General features: G+C 61.1%; 1 protein-coding gene across 5 annotated transcripts in view; it reads right to left on the minus strand.

Annotated features, from left to right (window-relative positions):
* Window positions 1-4,448: 4,448 nt before the first annotated feature.
* The window catches only part of AHRR (aryl hydrocarbon receptor repressor), a 50,493-nt gene continuing 42,019 nt past the window's right edge, over window positions 4,449-12,922 (minus strand). For all 5 annotated transcript variants that reach the window (XM_039842870.1, XM_039842873.1, XM_039842869.1 and 2 more), the window contains exons 7-11: window positions 12,176-12,309; window positions 8,799-9,001; window positions 6,452-6,513; window positions 6,043-6,184; window positions 4,449-5,654 (exon numbers count right to left, since the gene is read on the minus strand). In XM_039842870.1, the coding sequence (XP_039698804.1) occupies window positions 4,694-5,654; window positions 6,043-6,184; window positions 6,452-6,513; window positions 8,799-9,001; window positions 12,176-12,309 (1,502 nt within the window). In that variant the 3' untranslated portion in view covers window positions 4,449-4,693. The remainder of the gene's footprint in view (window positions 5,655-6,042; window positions 6,185-6,451; window positions 6,514-8,798; window positions 9,002-12,175; window positions 12,310-12,922) is intronic.

A 12,922-nucleotide genomic window follows, 5' to 3' on the forward strand; every position in this document is an offset into this window, starting at 1 on the left:
GCACGAGGACCGGGGGAAACAGCCCCCAAAGCAGCCTCTTCAGGTCCTGGGATCCCCAGGTTGGGGAGGCCTCCAAGACCTCGTGGCTAGGGGCTTGCACTTTACCTGGGTTTATACCCTCAGCTTAGAAGTTCTCCCTGAAACTCACCCCTTGGCAGAAGCAAACAACATTTCTAGAGAGGCCTCTCCACCCTTGGCGGGAGTAAGAGGCGGGGCGAGGTGGCCTGAGACCCTGTGTGTTCTGAGGGTACTGAGGCCTTGATAAGCTCCAGCTGAGACCTAGTTAAGTACACATGTTGACGATGATAACCACTGAAGAAAAGTAGCGCTGTGACTCGCAGACACATGGAAGAACAGAGCAGACGAGCGCCCCACACAGCGGGGAAGGAAGCGCCAAGGGAGCACGAGTGACTAGGAACACAAAACAAGCGGAAATACGTTCAAATATATCTGCTATCAGGACGCAAGGAAATAGATTTTAAAATAGCAAAACAGTCAATGAGAAAAACCTAGCACAGGAACGGGACAGTTAGGTGTGGAGGGGGCTTGCACACAGCCCGTTGGGGACAAGAAAGCTGGTGTCGGACAAATGGGCCTCGTGTCAAAGTCCCCATCAGAGTCGTTTGCTTAGGATGCTAAACGCATACGCCGTGGAGACACTTTGCTATGCTAAATCTTAAAATCTTGTATGATTTTTTAAAATTCTTAAGTGAAAAAACAAGCTGCAGACTGAGCGAATCTGTAACAGGGGCGCTGCTATCTTGTTAGAGGACACGAAAGGTCACAAAGAACCACACACCACCCGGGGGCCTAACAAGTACAGAGAGCCAGGGACCAGGAAGAGACCAGGCCAGTGCCTCCGGCCAGGCCAGCGTCCCCAGGGAGCACCCTGGTGCCCGAGACCTTCCAACCACAGCCCAGGGGCCTTCCTGCTCGAAGCCCTGCCGTGCCCCCACTCAGACCTACCTATGACCTGTGGGCCCAAAGCACCTGTCCCACCTTCTCCTCTCCCCTCGCTCCAGCCCACGGCCACCTCCATCCCCTCCCGCCAACACTGTCCCTGTGCCTGCAAGTCAATGTCCGGTCACAAAGCTGCCACGTGCGCTGTCTCCCGCCCGCCCGGCCATCTGTTCGTGTCACTCGTCCTCCCCTGGCCCTGTGCATGCGTGTGCACACGGTGTCAGTTCCAACACCACACTGATGTCTGCATCTTTCCATCCCTGGTCTGTCCTGTCGCAGGGCCTGGCATGCAACAGGGACTCAACAACCACTGCTAAACCACAGGCGGAAGGAAATACAGATAAGACAACTAGCCAGCATTTCACCCTGTCCGAAGGACAGCAGCAAAGTGCCCGACAACACCCAGGGTTAGTAGGACGCACGCCCCACAGGTGCTAGTGTGCTGCCACCACGGTCTGAATGTTCGTATCCCCCAAACTTCAAATGCTGAAACCTGACCCCAAAGGTAATGGTGTGGGGAGGTGGGCTTACGCCATGACGATGAGTGTCCTTAAAACAGAGACCCCCTAGAGCTCCCGGGCCCTCCCACCGCAAGGACACAGCAAGGAGTCGCAGCCCGATCTTGGGGTCCAGCCTTGAGATTAGAATATGAAAAATAAGTGCTGCTGTTGGTGACCCCCATCTGTGGCGTCATCACTGCAGCCCGAGCACAGCAGGACCCCTTTGGGACCATGGCAGCACTCTTGGGGTGTCCTCAGCCCTGAGAAGCACAGCAGGGGGGCTGTCCAGGCAGGAGCAGGGCAGTCTTGTGATGGCCCCACCTCAGGTCTCAGCACAGGTGAGTCTGAGGAGAGTGGGCGAGATGGGGAAGGGTGCGGCGGGAGGACACAGGAGTCTCAGGACGGCAGAGGACGCCTGGCCAGAGCTGGACCTGCTGCAGGAGGGGGCAGTCTGTGCTCCGTCCAGGGCACCTGAGACTCGCTGGCTCGGGGTGCCATTGGACCAGATGAAGGAAACCAAGCCACCATAGCCTGGGCCCCAGTGACCCTTACCCCTTCCCACACACCTGTCACCAGGTCCTGGCCCAGGCAGGGCTGGCCCCATAGGGTCCCCCTCACACAGGACGGGGCGTCTGCTCCCTACAAGACAGATCGAGTCTAGGGCATCCTGCAGGCACCTGGGAGGGTCCCCTAACCCTTAGCAATGGGCGGGAGAGGGGCTGGCCGGCGAGGGAGAAGGCGCTGAGCAAGCACTGCTGGCCCACAGCAGGGGCGCTACCCAGTGTCCACCTCCCCGCCCCCCGCCCCATGGCTTTGGCTCCACCGCGTTTACCTGTTTGCATTCACTTCCATTTCTCGCTCTGCCTAGCAGCGGAGGACTGCCTCAGACCGCAAATTAGCCAAGTACCCTTTAGAGGAGATCAAGTGACTTCATTCGAAAAATCAAAGACGTTTCCATTTTTGGTGTACACATAGTAACGTGATTTATTTAACATCAGTATTGCAAATGTAATGAAGGCACAGTATCGGAAATACATCTGAAAGCTCTTTTTAAAAGCACTAAGAAAACCTCAGAAAGATTATTATAGTGCATCCACTCATAAAGTTCAACAAATCAGTCTAGATATTAAAAACTTTTCCTTCCAGTAGAAACTGCAAAAATGTCAAATATGATTTCCGTCTGTCTCTTCCCTTCCACCCCACCCCCTCGGCTTGACTTTAGTGGGTTTTGGCCACACAGGCTGAAGCTGCAGACAGCAGGGCTGTGCCCGGTGCTGGCGAGGACACTCAGAGCAGAAGCACCAGCGGCATCTGCGTCCAGTCACCGTCTTCCCACCTGTGCAGGAGGGGCGTGGATGTGAAGGGACCAAGTGGTAACTCAGGAAGTTTTGCTGCTGCTGACGCAGCAGAGGGAGGGACCTGGCCATGAGCATAATGGACGTCCCAAGAACACAAAACCTGCAGAGCTGAGGCCCAAATGCTGAATTCTGCATGACGAAGCCTTGTCCCGCGGCTGCGTCCGCCTTGCTGTCTATGGCCCGAGGAGAACGGGGACACACGGGTTGTGTGACTGTGGGAAGGGGGCGGGCAGGGTGGCCAGGCACTGTGGCCCTCACGGGCAGGACAACGGAGTGTGTTCGGAAGGGTCTAGCCTGCAGCTCTCCGGTTATGCTGGGGTCCGGCGGCAGTGTGCAAATACTCTGGACTCTGTCGCCCCCGAGTGCTCCCTCCCACGTCACACGCGTGCAGAGGTGCCCGGCCACCGCACCGTGAGGAGCGCAGGGCAGCCCGTGGCCCCCCAGCGGGATGGGGTGCCGAGGGGGCGCCACCCCAGAGGGAGCGCAGAGTGGACCTGCGGTGAGAGGCAGGAATCCAGGGCGGGGGGCCCGCTGGTTTTAACAGGAAGGAGGCGGCAGGGAGACTCCAGATCCTACCGCCTTAGGCTGCCCACCTATGGGTGCCGAGAGCACGGAGGTGCGTTGTGCTCCGCCCGATAACACCCCCGCCCACCCCTGCTGGCCCAGCGTCTCCCAGCAGGAGACGCTGGGCCAGCAGGGGTGGGCGGGGGTGTTTCTCAGGGTGGCAGGTCCTCACAGGCAGCAGGTCCTCAGCTGGCATTTACCAAAGAGCTTCAGCATTAACCCAGGATCGGAACGCGGACACCCCAAGCCACCGACGACAGAGAAAAAGAGCCCGTACTGCAAAGCAGAATGTTCCCGGTGGACCAGCAAGTCCTCACCAGGGGGCCCCCGCCACACCCGAGACGTCCAGAAGGCGGTGACTTTAGGACAGACGTCCTGTTCCTGAGGTGGCGGGGGTCTGTGCGCCCCAGCATGGGTGGGCTGGGTGGCAGGGGGACCCCCGACCCCAGGGCCTCCCCGCTGTGGCCTCCGGCCTGGTGCTGGCTTCCATGCCCTGAGACTTTGCCATCAGCCACGGCCCTCGCTGGGTGGGGGTTGGGCGTCACCTTCGCTTTGTACTTTATGCGTCGCATTCAAATTTCCTACAATCAGAATGTATTGCCTTTTCGATTAAAATATATGTACACATACATATATTTCCGGCCCGATTGTCCCCGATGACTCTCCTGGCACGGTGGCCGGAGTCCTCGTTTGAAAACCTGCAGACAGCGGGCGGGACACCGCGGGCTCTCGCCCTTCCCTCTGCATCTCAACGCAGGCTCTGTGGGCTCTGGGTCACGCGATGTGCCGACACCCCGGGGAGACTTCTGGAAGGGGCTGGGCGTCGCTCCGTGAATGTCCACTCTCTGTGGCCTCAGACCCTGCTGGGGGTCGCAGAGCACTGCGGCAGGACCCAGCCCTGACAGCCCCTCTTGCCTGGAACTTTCTAGAGTCCTTCCATGAGTGGGTGCATGGTTGCCTGTAGCTCAGTGATAGCCCCGGTTCACTGCCTCAGCCGTGGGGGGACTGTGCCAGGAGCTGGGGCGGGGCCACAGGGAAGACCATGTCTGCTTTCCTGCCCTGCAGACGGATTGCCAGTGGCGGGGTCACCCCCACAGGCCCAGAGAAATACTGTCACATGTGAACAGACCAAGACCACTGCATCTGAGAATCCGGTGATACTTTAGGAAATGCCGAATGAGCTGTTGCCCACGTGACAGGCAAACCTGTGCCACTCCGCAGAGCGTCCATGAAGAAAGGCTCCGGCCGGCACCTGCCTGCTGACGGCCCATCGGAGCACAGGCACGTGCCATGCGTGACTAGTGCCCAGCCCTATGGCAGGAAAGCGCCCTCAGAGGCTGTGGGCGGCATCAGTGTTGCCAGGGCACTTTTGGGAAGCATCCTGTGCACCCCGCCCTGACTGTGAGCAGCCCACGGGGGTGAGTCCAGTGGCTCACGCTTGACCATGGATGTGGTCCCGGGAGCTCTGCAGTCACGGCCCAGAGTTGGGGGCTGGTGGCCCCGCATACAGAGGCAGGGAGGAGGCTCCAGGCAGACGCAGAGTGAGGGGTGGCCCGGGGTGAGTTCCCTGCCTGGTCTGGGGGGTGCCCCCAGCATGCCAGGCCCCAGGTGTGGGCTGTACAGGTGGTGCCCGGAGTCTGGCTCTGTTTTCAGGTGCATCCTGGTAGGGAAAGTGACCAGCTGTCTCTTGGCCATGTCACTGGCTCCCAGCCACATCTGGCTTGGGGGCATACAGTAGCCATCTGGTGCATTCTCGGACCCAGAGTCACTCTCCATCTTGATGGGCACATTGAGTGAAAACATGGGGTTGCACGGGGCTCCTGGGGGCATGGGCACACTTCGCACCTTGACGTCCTCAGTGGAATAGCCTCCTACCGCCAGCCGCTGCACAGAGGGCTGAGGGAGCCGGTTCTCCAGGCCCCCCTGCGGGAAGGGGCAGCTGGTGGGAGGGTGCGCCTGGCCCTGACCTCCATCCCGCAAGGCTCTGCTGGCCCGGCTGGGGAAGGCGCTGGGGGCCTGGTGACAGCTGGGGGGGTTCCTGAAGGCAGGGACGGTGCCCAGGCCACCGGGGGAGGACAGGCAAGAGCCCCGGGGTGCGGCATGTGTGGGGAACGGCTCACCCCTGCTGGGCTCTAGCTTCAGCCTGGCCCCATCCTGACCGCGTTTCCCTGTCACCCAGCTCAGGTGCCTCGCAGGCTCCGGCGTCTGGAAGCGGCAGTCATACGTGTGCGTTTCTCTCCGTGCCCTGCCGTGCTCCCCTGCAGCCCTGTCCCTGGGGAGAGCAGATGCCCATCAGAGAGGGCAGGGCTCTGAGTCCCGGTGGCAGCAGCTGAGACCGTGCGGTGCCGGCGCCAGCACCCTCCCTCCCTCCCTGTGCCCGGCTGGGCTTTCAGGGCCCAGGGTGGGGGATGCAGGGGTGGTCACCCAGGGTCCGGGCTGCAGGTGGCAGGGGGCGGGGGGGTCCAAAGCCCTGGCAGCCCTGGCTGAAGCCCCGTGGTCCCCAGGCGCCCTCACACGTCCATGACGACCTCCAGGTGAGAGGCGTGTTTGGGCGTGACAGCGAGGCTCACTGTCACGGTCAAGGCCACCAGTCATTCTTTTCTTTCCTGACGCCCGGCTGTGACTCAGTGAGGCCCGGGGCTGCCAGAGACCCCACTCACCCTGCGGCCCCCTCAGGGCCAAGGACGAGGTCGGGGCCACCCCGCAGGCACAGGCACGTGGCCCTGGCTGGAGCCCGGGCCCAGCGGCAGGCGTCCACTTGTGCCCGGAGCACCGAGACGCCACGCTCTCCGTTGCTCCTTCCTGTCAGGGTTCAGAGGAGGGAAACGCCGTGACCGCGAGCGCAGGACAGCGCCCGGACCCGGTGAGCGACTCTGCTCTCGGTGGGAGCGACGCAGGGAGCTTCCTGGGAGCCACAGACCCACAGGAGGGGCCCTCGTCCAGCACCCCCACCCACTCCAAAGGGCACTCCCACAAATGAGCCCAGGGTCCAGGGGACAGGGAGCCCGCTGGGGACACAGACTCATGTCACCCATTTACAGAAGAGGACAAAGTGAACTTTAAAAGTACCTGCTAAGAAGCTGGGTTTTCCGTGCAACTCAGACTCACACAGACTCCTGGTAGCTTTCGCTCTGCAAAGAACAGGTAGCAAAAGGGCATGCAGGTTACGGGCGCCGATGGCAGAAGCCAGCAACAGGACGGCGCCGCTGCTGCGCCTGGGGCGGGCGGGCACGGCGGCTCACACTCGCTAGCTCGCTCTCCATCACAAAGCCCCGGCTCAGCTACAGGGTTGCGGAAAATTCCAATTCCCATCACTTTTCAGGCTAATAAAGGGCTAAAGAACTTGCTTCAGAAAGTAGACGAGCACCAAGAACAAGTTTTCGGTGCTCTGTTTTATTCTGCATGGCAAGAACGAAAATACAGTCGACTCTTTCGATTTGCAGCAGTCACTGTGAACACTAGTGAATACCGAGCCCTCGCTCCATGCGTGCATGTACACACACACACGTGCACATGCATGCACACAGGCACAGGCGCACACGCACATGCATGCACGCACAAACGTGCACATGTGCACACATGCACGTGCACACACAAACGCACACGCACACCTGACACAGAGCTTACGTACAACTTTAAATCTCAAGGTAACGCCTCCTGCTGATTCTTTTTAAAAATTATTTTTCAAGAGAAAGACCGAAGCTTGGAAGTGTTGAGTGACTCGCCTGGGGCCACCCCTCTAGCAAGGACAGCAGTGGGATTCAAGTCCCGACACCTGGCCCCAGAGCCAGGGCTCCCCGCACTGCCCTGCCCCACCTGGCTGTCCCCTGGACGTGTCTGCGAGAGAACAGAGACAAGACACAAAGACCAGCGACAGATCAGAGACAGAAGGGGCATCTCCTTCAGCTGGGCCACGTCCATCGGGTGACTGAAACATCTGTCACTCTGGCTTGTCCCGGAGTAACTGCAAAAGGCCCTGGGCCCTGAATCTGGGGTACACGTAAGCTAGCAAGCAGCGCATCCGCCCAGATGGAACCCTGCACAGCCGGACGAGAAGGCCGTGAAGACCTGTCCGGAAAGGAGCGCTTGAGCAGCTGTCCGCAGGGACAAATGCGCGTGCAGACGGCCGCCAGGGCCTCTGCGTCTCCGGGTTTGCACCCTCCGTCGTCGCCGAGCTCCGAGGGAAGCCAGCGGGACGTGGGTCTGACCACTGGCTATGACTTCCACTCGGAGCAGCAGAGGTTCCCAGGAAGCTCGGGAAGTCGCTTTTCTTAAAATGTTGGGTGAAGTCACCACTCTCCTGGGGCCTTCGTCTGCCCTCGTGAGTTTTAATAGTGTTCTACACAAGAGGCCGTCCGGCACTGATTCAGCTGTCACCATGGGTGCCACCTTCATGTCCCTGCGCCTGCGAGGAAGGTGGGGCTCCCAGGCCATAGGGTGGGCCCCCGCCCAGGCGGCCAGCCTGCAGTTCCCCGCATGGGCGCCAGGGGGCGGCGGGAGCCCGTCTCGTGCAGCCGCCCCTAAGGGGCGACGGGAGGGCGGGATTTCCGCTCTGCCCTTAGGAAAAACATGCACGGCCAAGAGAAAACTCATCGCGTGAGTTTGTTGTAATTCTCAAGCCACAGCAACTTAGAAACGGAGCTCTCGGAGACAGCGAGGGGCGACGCGCAAGTCCGAGCGCGGTGGCTCGTGCAGGCGCGAGCGGCAGGTGCGGCGGGCGCGGCGCGCGGGGCGCGCAGGGCTGGGCCGGGCCCGGCACGTCCCGGGACAGCGCTTCGGCGCGCCTGCGCGGCCCAGCTCGCCTGTCGCTTTCCTCCTCCTGGGTGTTCTGTTTTCCCTCTCTCACATTCCATCTTTAAAAAATAAGGCAGATATTTAATTTCAAACCGCTCCACGAAACGGCTGTCTTCGCGTGCTGGCGCGTGTCAAGGCCCCAGAGCGCGGCCCCAGGCTCCGCGGCGCTGTCCCTGGAAGCCACGCTCAGAGCAGCCGCGACCGGCCTGGGGGCCCGGGGAGGGCGGCGGCCGCGCGGAGAACGGCGCCCTGATTCCGCACCGCCGCCGAAGCCGTCAGAAGTGAATCGTGGGCACTCACAGCCCCCCAGGAAGGTGGCTTTGGGGCGTGGAGAGAAGCGTGCTGCAACTGGACTGTCACCGGAGGACTCAGGGATGAGGTGGCGTAGGCAGCGTTACAAATGTGGTGTGAGCGGCATTTGTTTTTCCTAGTGGCCGCTTCCATACCGAGCTGGCTGAAGCAGCGCCAGCCTCTCATCTCGCTGCTGCTGGAAATGACAGAGCGGACGGGGCGCGCGGGGCGCACGGACCGCACAGAGCAGATGGACCGCGCAGAGCGCACGGACCGCCCAGAGCGCACGGGGCGGACGAGGCCGCAGGCCGGCGCCCCGGCGTGTACTCACTTTGCGTCGGTCGCAGGGGCGGCGTCTGGCCTGTGCTTCGCCCGCGGAAACGGAAACGCGCCCTTGGTCTTCATCTCCGCCACGGACGGCAGGACCGGCACCACGATGCAGAACAGCGAGAGCCGGGGGCACAGGCCCGTCCCCGACGGCGCCTTCCTCTTCTGTCCAAACAGGAATCTTAGTTTTCCTTGAAATTGCATCGTCTGGTGTTTTAAAGACAGAAACGTGTCCACAGAGTAAATTAGCGACGCGGAGGATACGGAGCCGCCGTTCAGGGGGCGCGTGGGGCAGCGTCTGACCCCTGCGGCACCAGGGCGACAGGACACCTCCGCGCGGGGCCTCCATGGGGCACGGACACCCTCAGGCCTCGGAGTGGCCCGTGGTTTCTCTCCGTGATGCCCTCAGCTGAAGAGCACGTTCTCGTGTGTGCCGACCCTCACACAGCAAGCGTGAGCGTATGTCCACTCGGGCTGTCGCGGACCCAGGACAGAGCAATCATGCAGCGCCCCGGCAGGACTTGCTCGAGTAGATAATCCCCAATGTTTCAGCTTCGAGCCCCCATTCCCAAATTGTCATTCCTTCACTCCTGATGGTAAAACTCAAGGGCAGCTCCATTCGGTTTATCTCCAGTTGGTAGTGTGACTTTAAAAGCCAGCAAGTAAGTTAGGACTTTGGGATAAAAGAAAATAAAAGATCTCACTACAATGCAAAAGCTGACCTATTGAGTTAGTCACCAAGTGCCTTCAGAGTGTGCCTGCCCTAGATGGAACTGTGGCCCACAACATGGAGCCTCTCTGCCGCCTGCCCATCCACCCACACACCCTCCATTCACCTACCTCCACCCACCACATCCATACCTGTCTATCCACCCACCCACCTATCTGTCCATCTCTCCATTTGTCTACAGATTTATTGAATGAACAAATACCTGCAAAGCACCTACTATACACCAGTCACGTACTTGGTGTGGAAGATTCAGGCAGCGGTGTGCTGGAATGTGTTTAACCACAGGCTCTCCAGAGAAGCAAGACCTGATTTGTACCATTTGCCAGATTTTTTGGTGTAAATATTTCCACTGTAGCAGATTTCAAGCCACCAAGCTAATGTCAACTGACCCTCTAGAGGCCTGCGGTTTTAACAGTGGCTCCTGTGGGCAGCAGAAGCCAGCCCCACGTAGCACTGCCTTGTCCAGACCGTGGATCGGTGTGGCCTTCCCACAGCCGCAGGGTAGAGCTGGGGGCCCGCAAGTCCACGCAAACGCCGGGCGGCCCGTGCGCTGTCCTCAGCGTGTTTGCCATTCGTGCCTGAGCACTTCCCAGCGTGTACAGGGTAAAATATAATCAGACACTTTTCAAACTAATTTCTTTTGTTCGTTTCCTCTATTCAGTGCTTTCACAGTCTCATTTCTAACCTATACTTTCCTTCCTGCTGGATTGTACATAAAACCCATCTATAGCGAGCTACATTGTAACTATCTTGTTTCCCACAGAATTTAGAAATATAAAAATAGAAGACTTTATGGACAACCAATTGCCTAAATGAAAGATGAGTGATTACATGCACATCAAGATCACAGTGCAAATGAACCGCTGCTTCTCTCACGAAGGGTCCTGGGGGAGGGGGGGCTTGCAGACACCAGCAGGTCCGTGAGACACTTCCGTTTCAGGCCCTGGCCTCAGAGCCACCGTCACCCACCAGAGCCCTCCATCACCGTCTCCTTGGGGCAGAAGAATAACATCCAGGAACCACGGAGCTATCGCTGTGCTGCCAAATGGCCAAAGCCAAGTTATTGCCACAAATAACATGGTGACCTGGCGGCAGCCAGGAATGGCTCACTAAGTGGCCGTCACTCTGGGCAAATGCAAAGCAACTCGGCATGTCAGGTGGTCTAAGGCAGGTAGCATGGGGCTGGCAGCACAGTGTCCCTGGCGGGGACCCTGGTTTGGAGAGGGGTCAGCCACATGAGGCCCAGGGCTCAGGAGCTGCAGGACACAGGGCCACAGAGAGGGTCTCCTGGACCCCACGTTGGGCCCCCTCGCGGGCCAGGGTGGGGTGAGAGGAAGGGGGGGCAAGGGGAGCCAGGAGCTGGAGAAATGCCTCAGGAAGTGGAGGCGGTGACATCTGGAGAAGGAGCCTGGGTAGGAGCAAAGTCAGGACATTTTTGCTTTTTATGCTCTACTGTTCTGAAGTGACTGAATTTGTATTATGTACAAGCAATGTTTTTACTAAAACAACTGTTAATGCTGAAACAAAATGGCCAGCCACAGGCCAAGGCTGCTAGAACTCCCGCCACCATGCAGGCCACGGGCCTCGGTGCTGACTGGCCTGCAGAGGGCTGGGCCGCGGGTCCCGGCCCAGGACCTGGTCGCTGCATGTGGGAGGGGTTGGCGGGTGGCTCAGAGGGCAGCGAGGCAGGCCCAGCGCTGTGGCTGGCACCACAAGCAGCTCCGAGCCTGATGGGACAAGCTACGAGCTGCCGGCGGCCCTGACGGCTGAGCTGCAGGGCCCCTCACGGGACCATCCATAGACGGCCGCTGCCCGCTGCCCGCTGCCCGCCTTCCCTCCCCAGGGGCCACTGAGCCCCTGCTAAGAATGCCCAGCCCAGCCCTGGCCGACCCTGGTGGCTGTGCCAAACACCCAGCCCCCAGCACTGGGGCTTGTCCGTCCCTGAGACACAGCCTGGGCAGGGAGACGGCCCCGAGGAGCGGCTGGGGAGACATGCCACGGATGGTCAAGGGCCTGGGGACAGCAGTGCCCACCCCTGGAGGGGCTTGCCCTGTGGCGCTGACGGCAAAAGGCCCTGGGGTCTGAGTCCTGGGGTCAGAGGGCCGCGGGGTGAAGTGCGGCCCACGACGGGGCCGGGCTTCTGGAGCCGTGATGGTGCAGCCGCACCGGGCGGGCAGAGAGCCACACGGGCGCCGAGTGGGGGGCGGGCAGTGTCAGGCCTGGGCTGGGGCTCTGCTGGGCCCTGTCCCTGGAGGGCGTGATTCCTCTCGCCTCTTCCAGCAGGAGCTGGGAGAGGGACACGAGGGTTACACACGAGAGGCGGGAACGCGCCTCGGGGCGCACATGAGAGGCGGGACGGTGGCCTCGGGGACTCGGCCTCTTCCCTGCCGCCCGGTCTCCGCAGCGGGCGGGTGTGGGAACCGGGAAAACAATTTGAGATGGACCCGGAAAAGGTGCAGCTAAACACAACGCGCGCGACGGGACAAAGCCACCTCGTGGTCAGCGTTCCCGCTGCGGCGGCGTCAGCAGCAGCAAGTGCCGGGTTCTCTGTTGCTCGCCCAGCCCCCCGAGAACCCCAGCCCCTCACGTCTGCCCATCCCTCCTTCCCGGGGCGCGTGCAGCGGGCACCCCGAGCCCCGCCGCTCACTCACCAGGAAGCCTGAGGTGCTGTCCAGCAGGCAGCGCACACGGCAGGTGAAGCAGCGGGTCAGGAAGGCCGCGAACTCGGTGGGGCCCGCGGCCCCGGCCTGGGCCCTGAGCAGCCTCCCCAGCACGGCGTCCTCTCCTGCCGCAAGGGCCACGGAAGCAGAAACGCTCGATGAGCCGGGCCGTACGCCAACGGCGCCGTCGCCACGTGGCACATGCCACGGTCACACAGCTACTCGGCTCGAAGCTCCCCTGCTCCCGCCCGCCCCGCCCCCACGGACAGCACTGTGACAGTGTGCTCCGCGAGGCCACACCCACGACAGCGCGGGGTCCGGCTGGTGCTTCATGAATGGCACCGAGGTCCATGCCTGTCGCTCAGCTTCACGGTGCAACCACACTGTCACGTGAGACTGTGTCGGGGACAGCTGCTGGGGACACACGTGCAAAGGCCGCATCCTAGCCCTGAGCAGTCCCTGACCTCCTGCCTGCTCTGTCTGAAGGGCGAGGCCGCCATCTGGGGGCTTTGAGGGGTCTCGCACCCAAGGGCAGCCCTTCTGAGCGGACGGCAGCCAGGGCTTCTCGGGCAAACCGAGTGAGCGCACAGGGATTTCCAGAAAGACGCCTTGAGGGGGACACAGAGGTGGCGGGAGCTGCCACCCACTTGGCCGGCCACGGGCAGCTGACAGGAGGCGGCGAGAGGCAGGGAGGAGGGCGGGGGGGGGGTGACGGACAGCTGGGCGGGCGTCCCCAGG

Source organism: Pteropus medius, unplaced genomic scaffold, assembly GCF_902729225.1.
Source record: "Pteropus medius unplaced genomic scaffold, Ma_sr-lr_union100, whole genome shotgun sequence".
NCBI classification, from domain to species: domain Eukaryota; kingdom Metazoa; phylum Chordata; class Mammalia; order Chiroptera; family Pteropodidae; genus Pteropus; species Pteropus medius.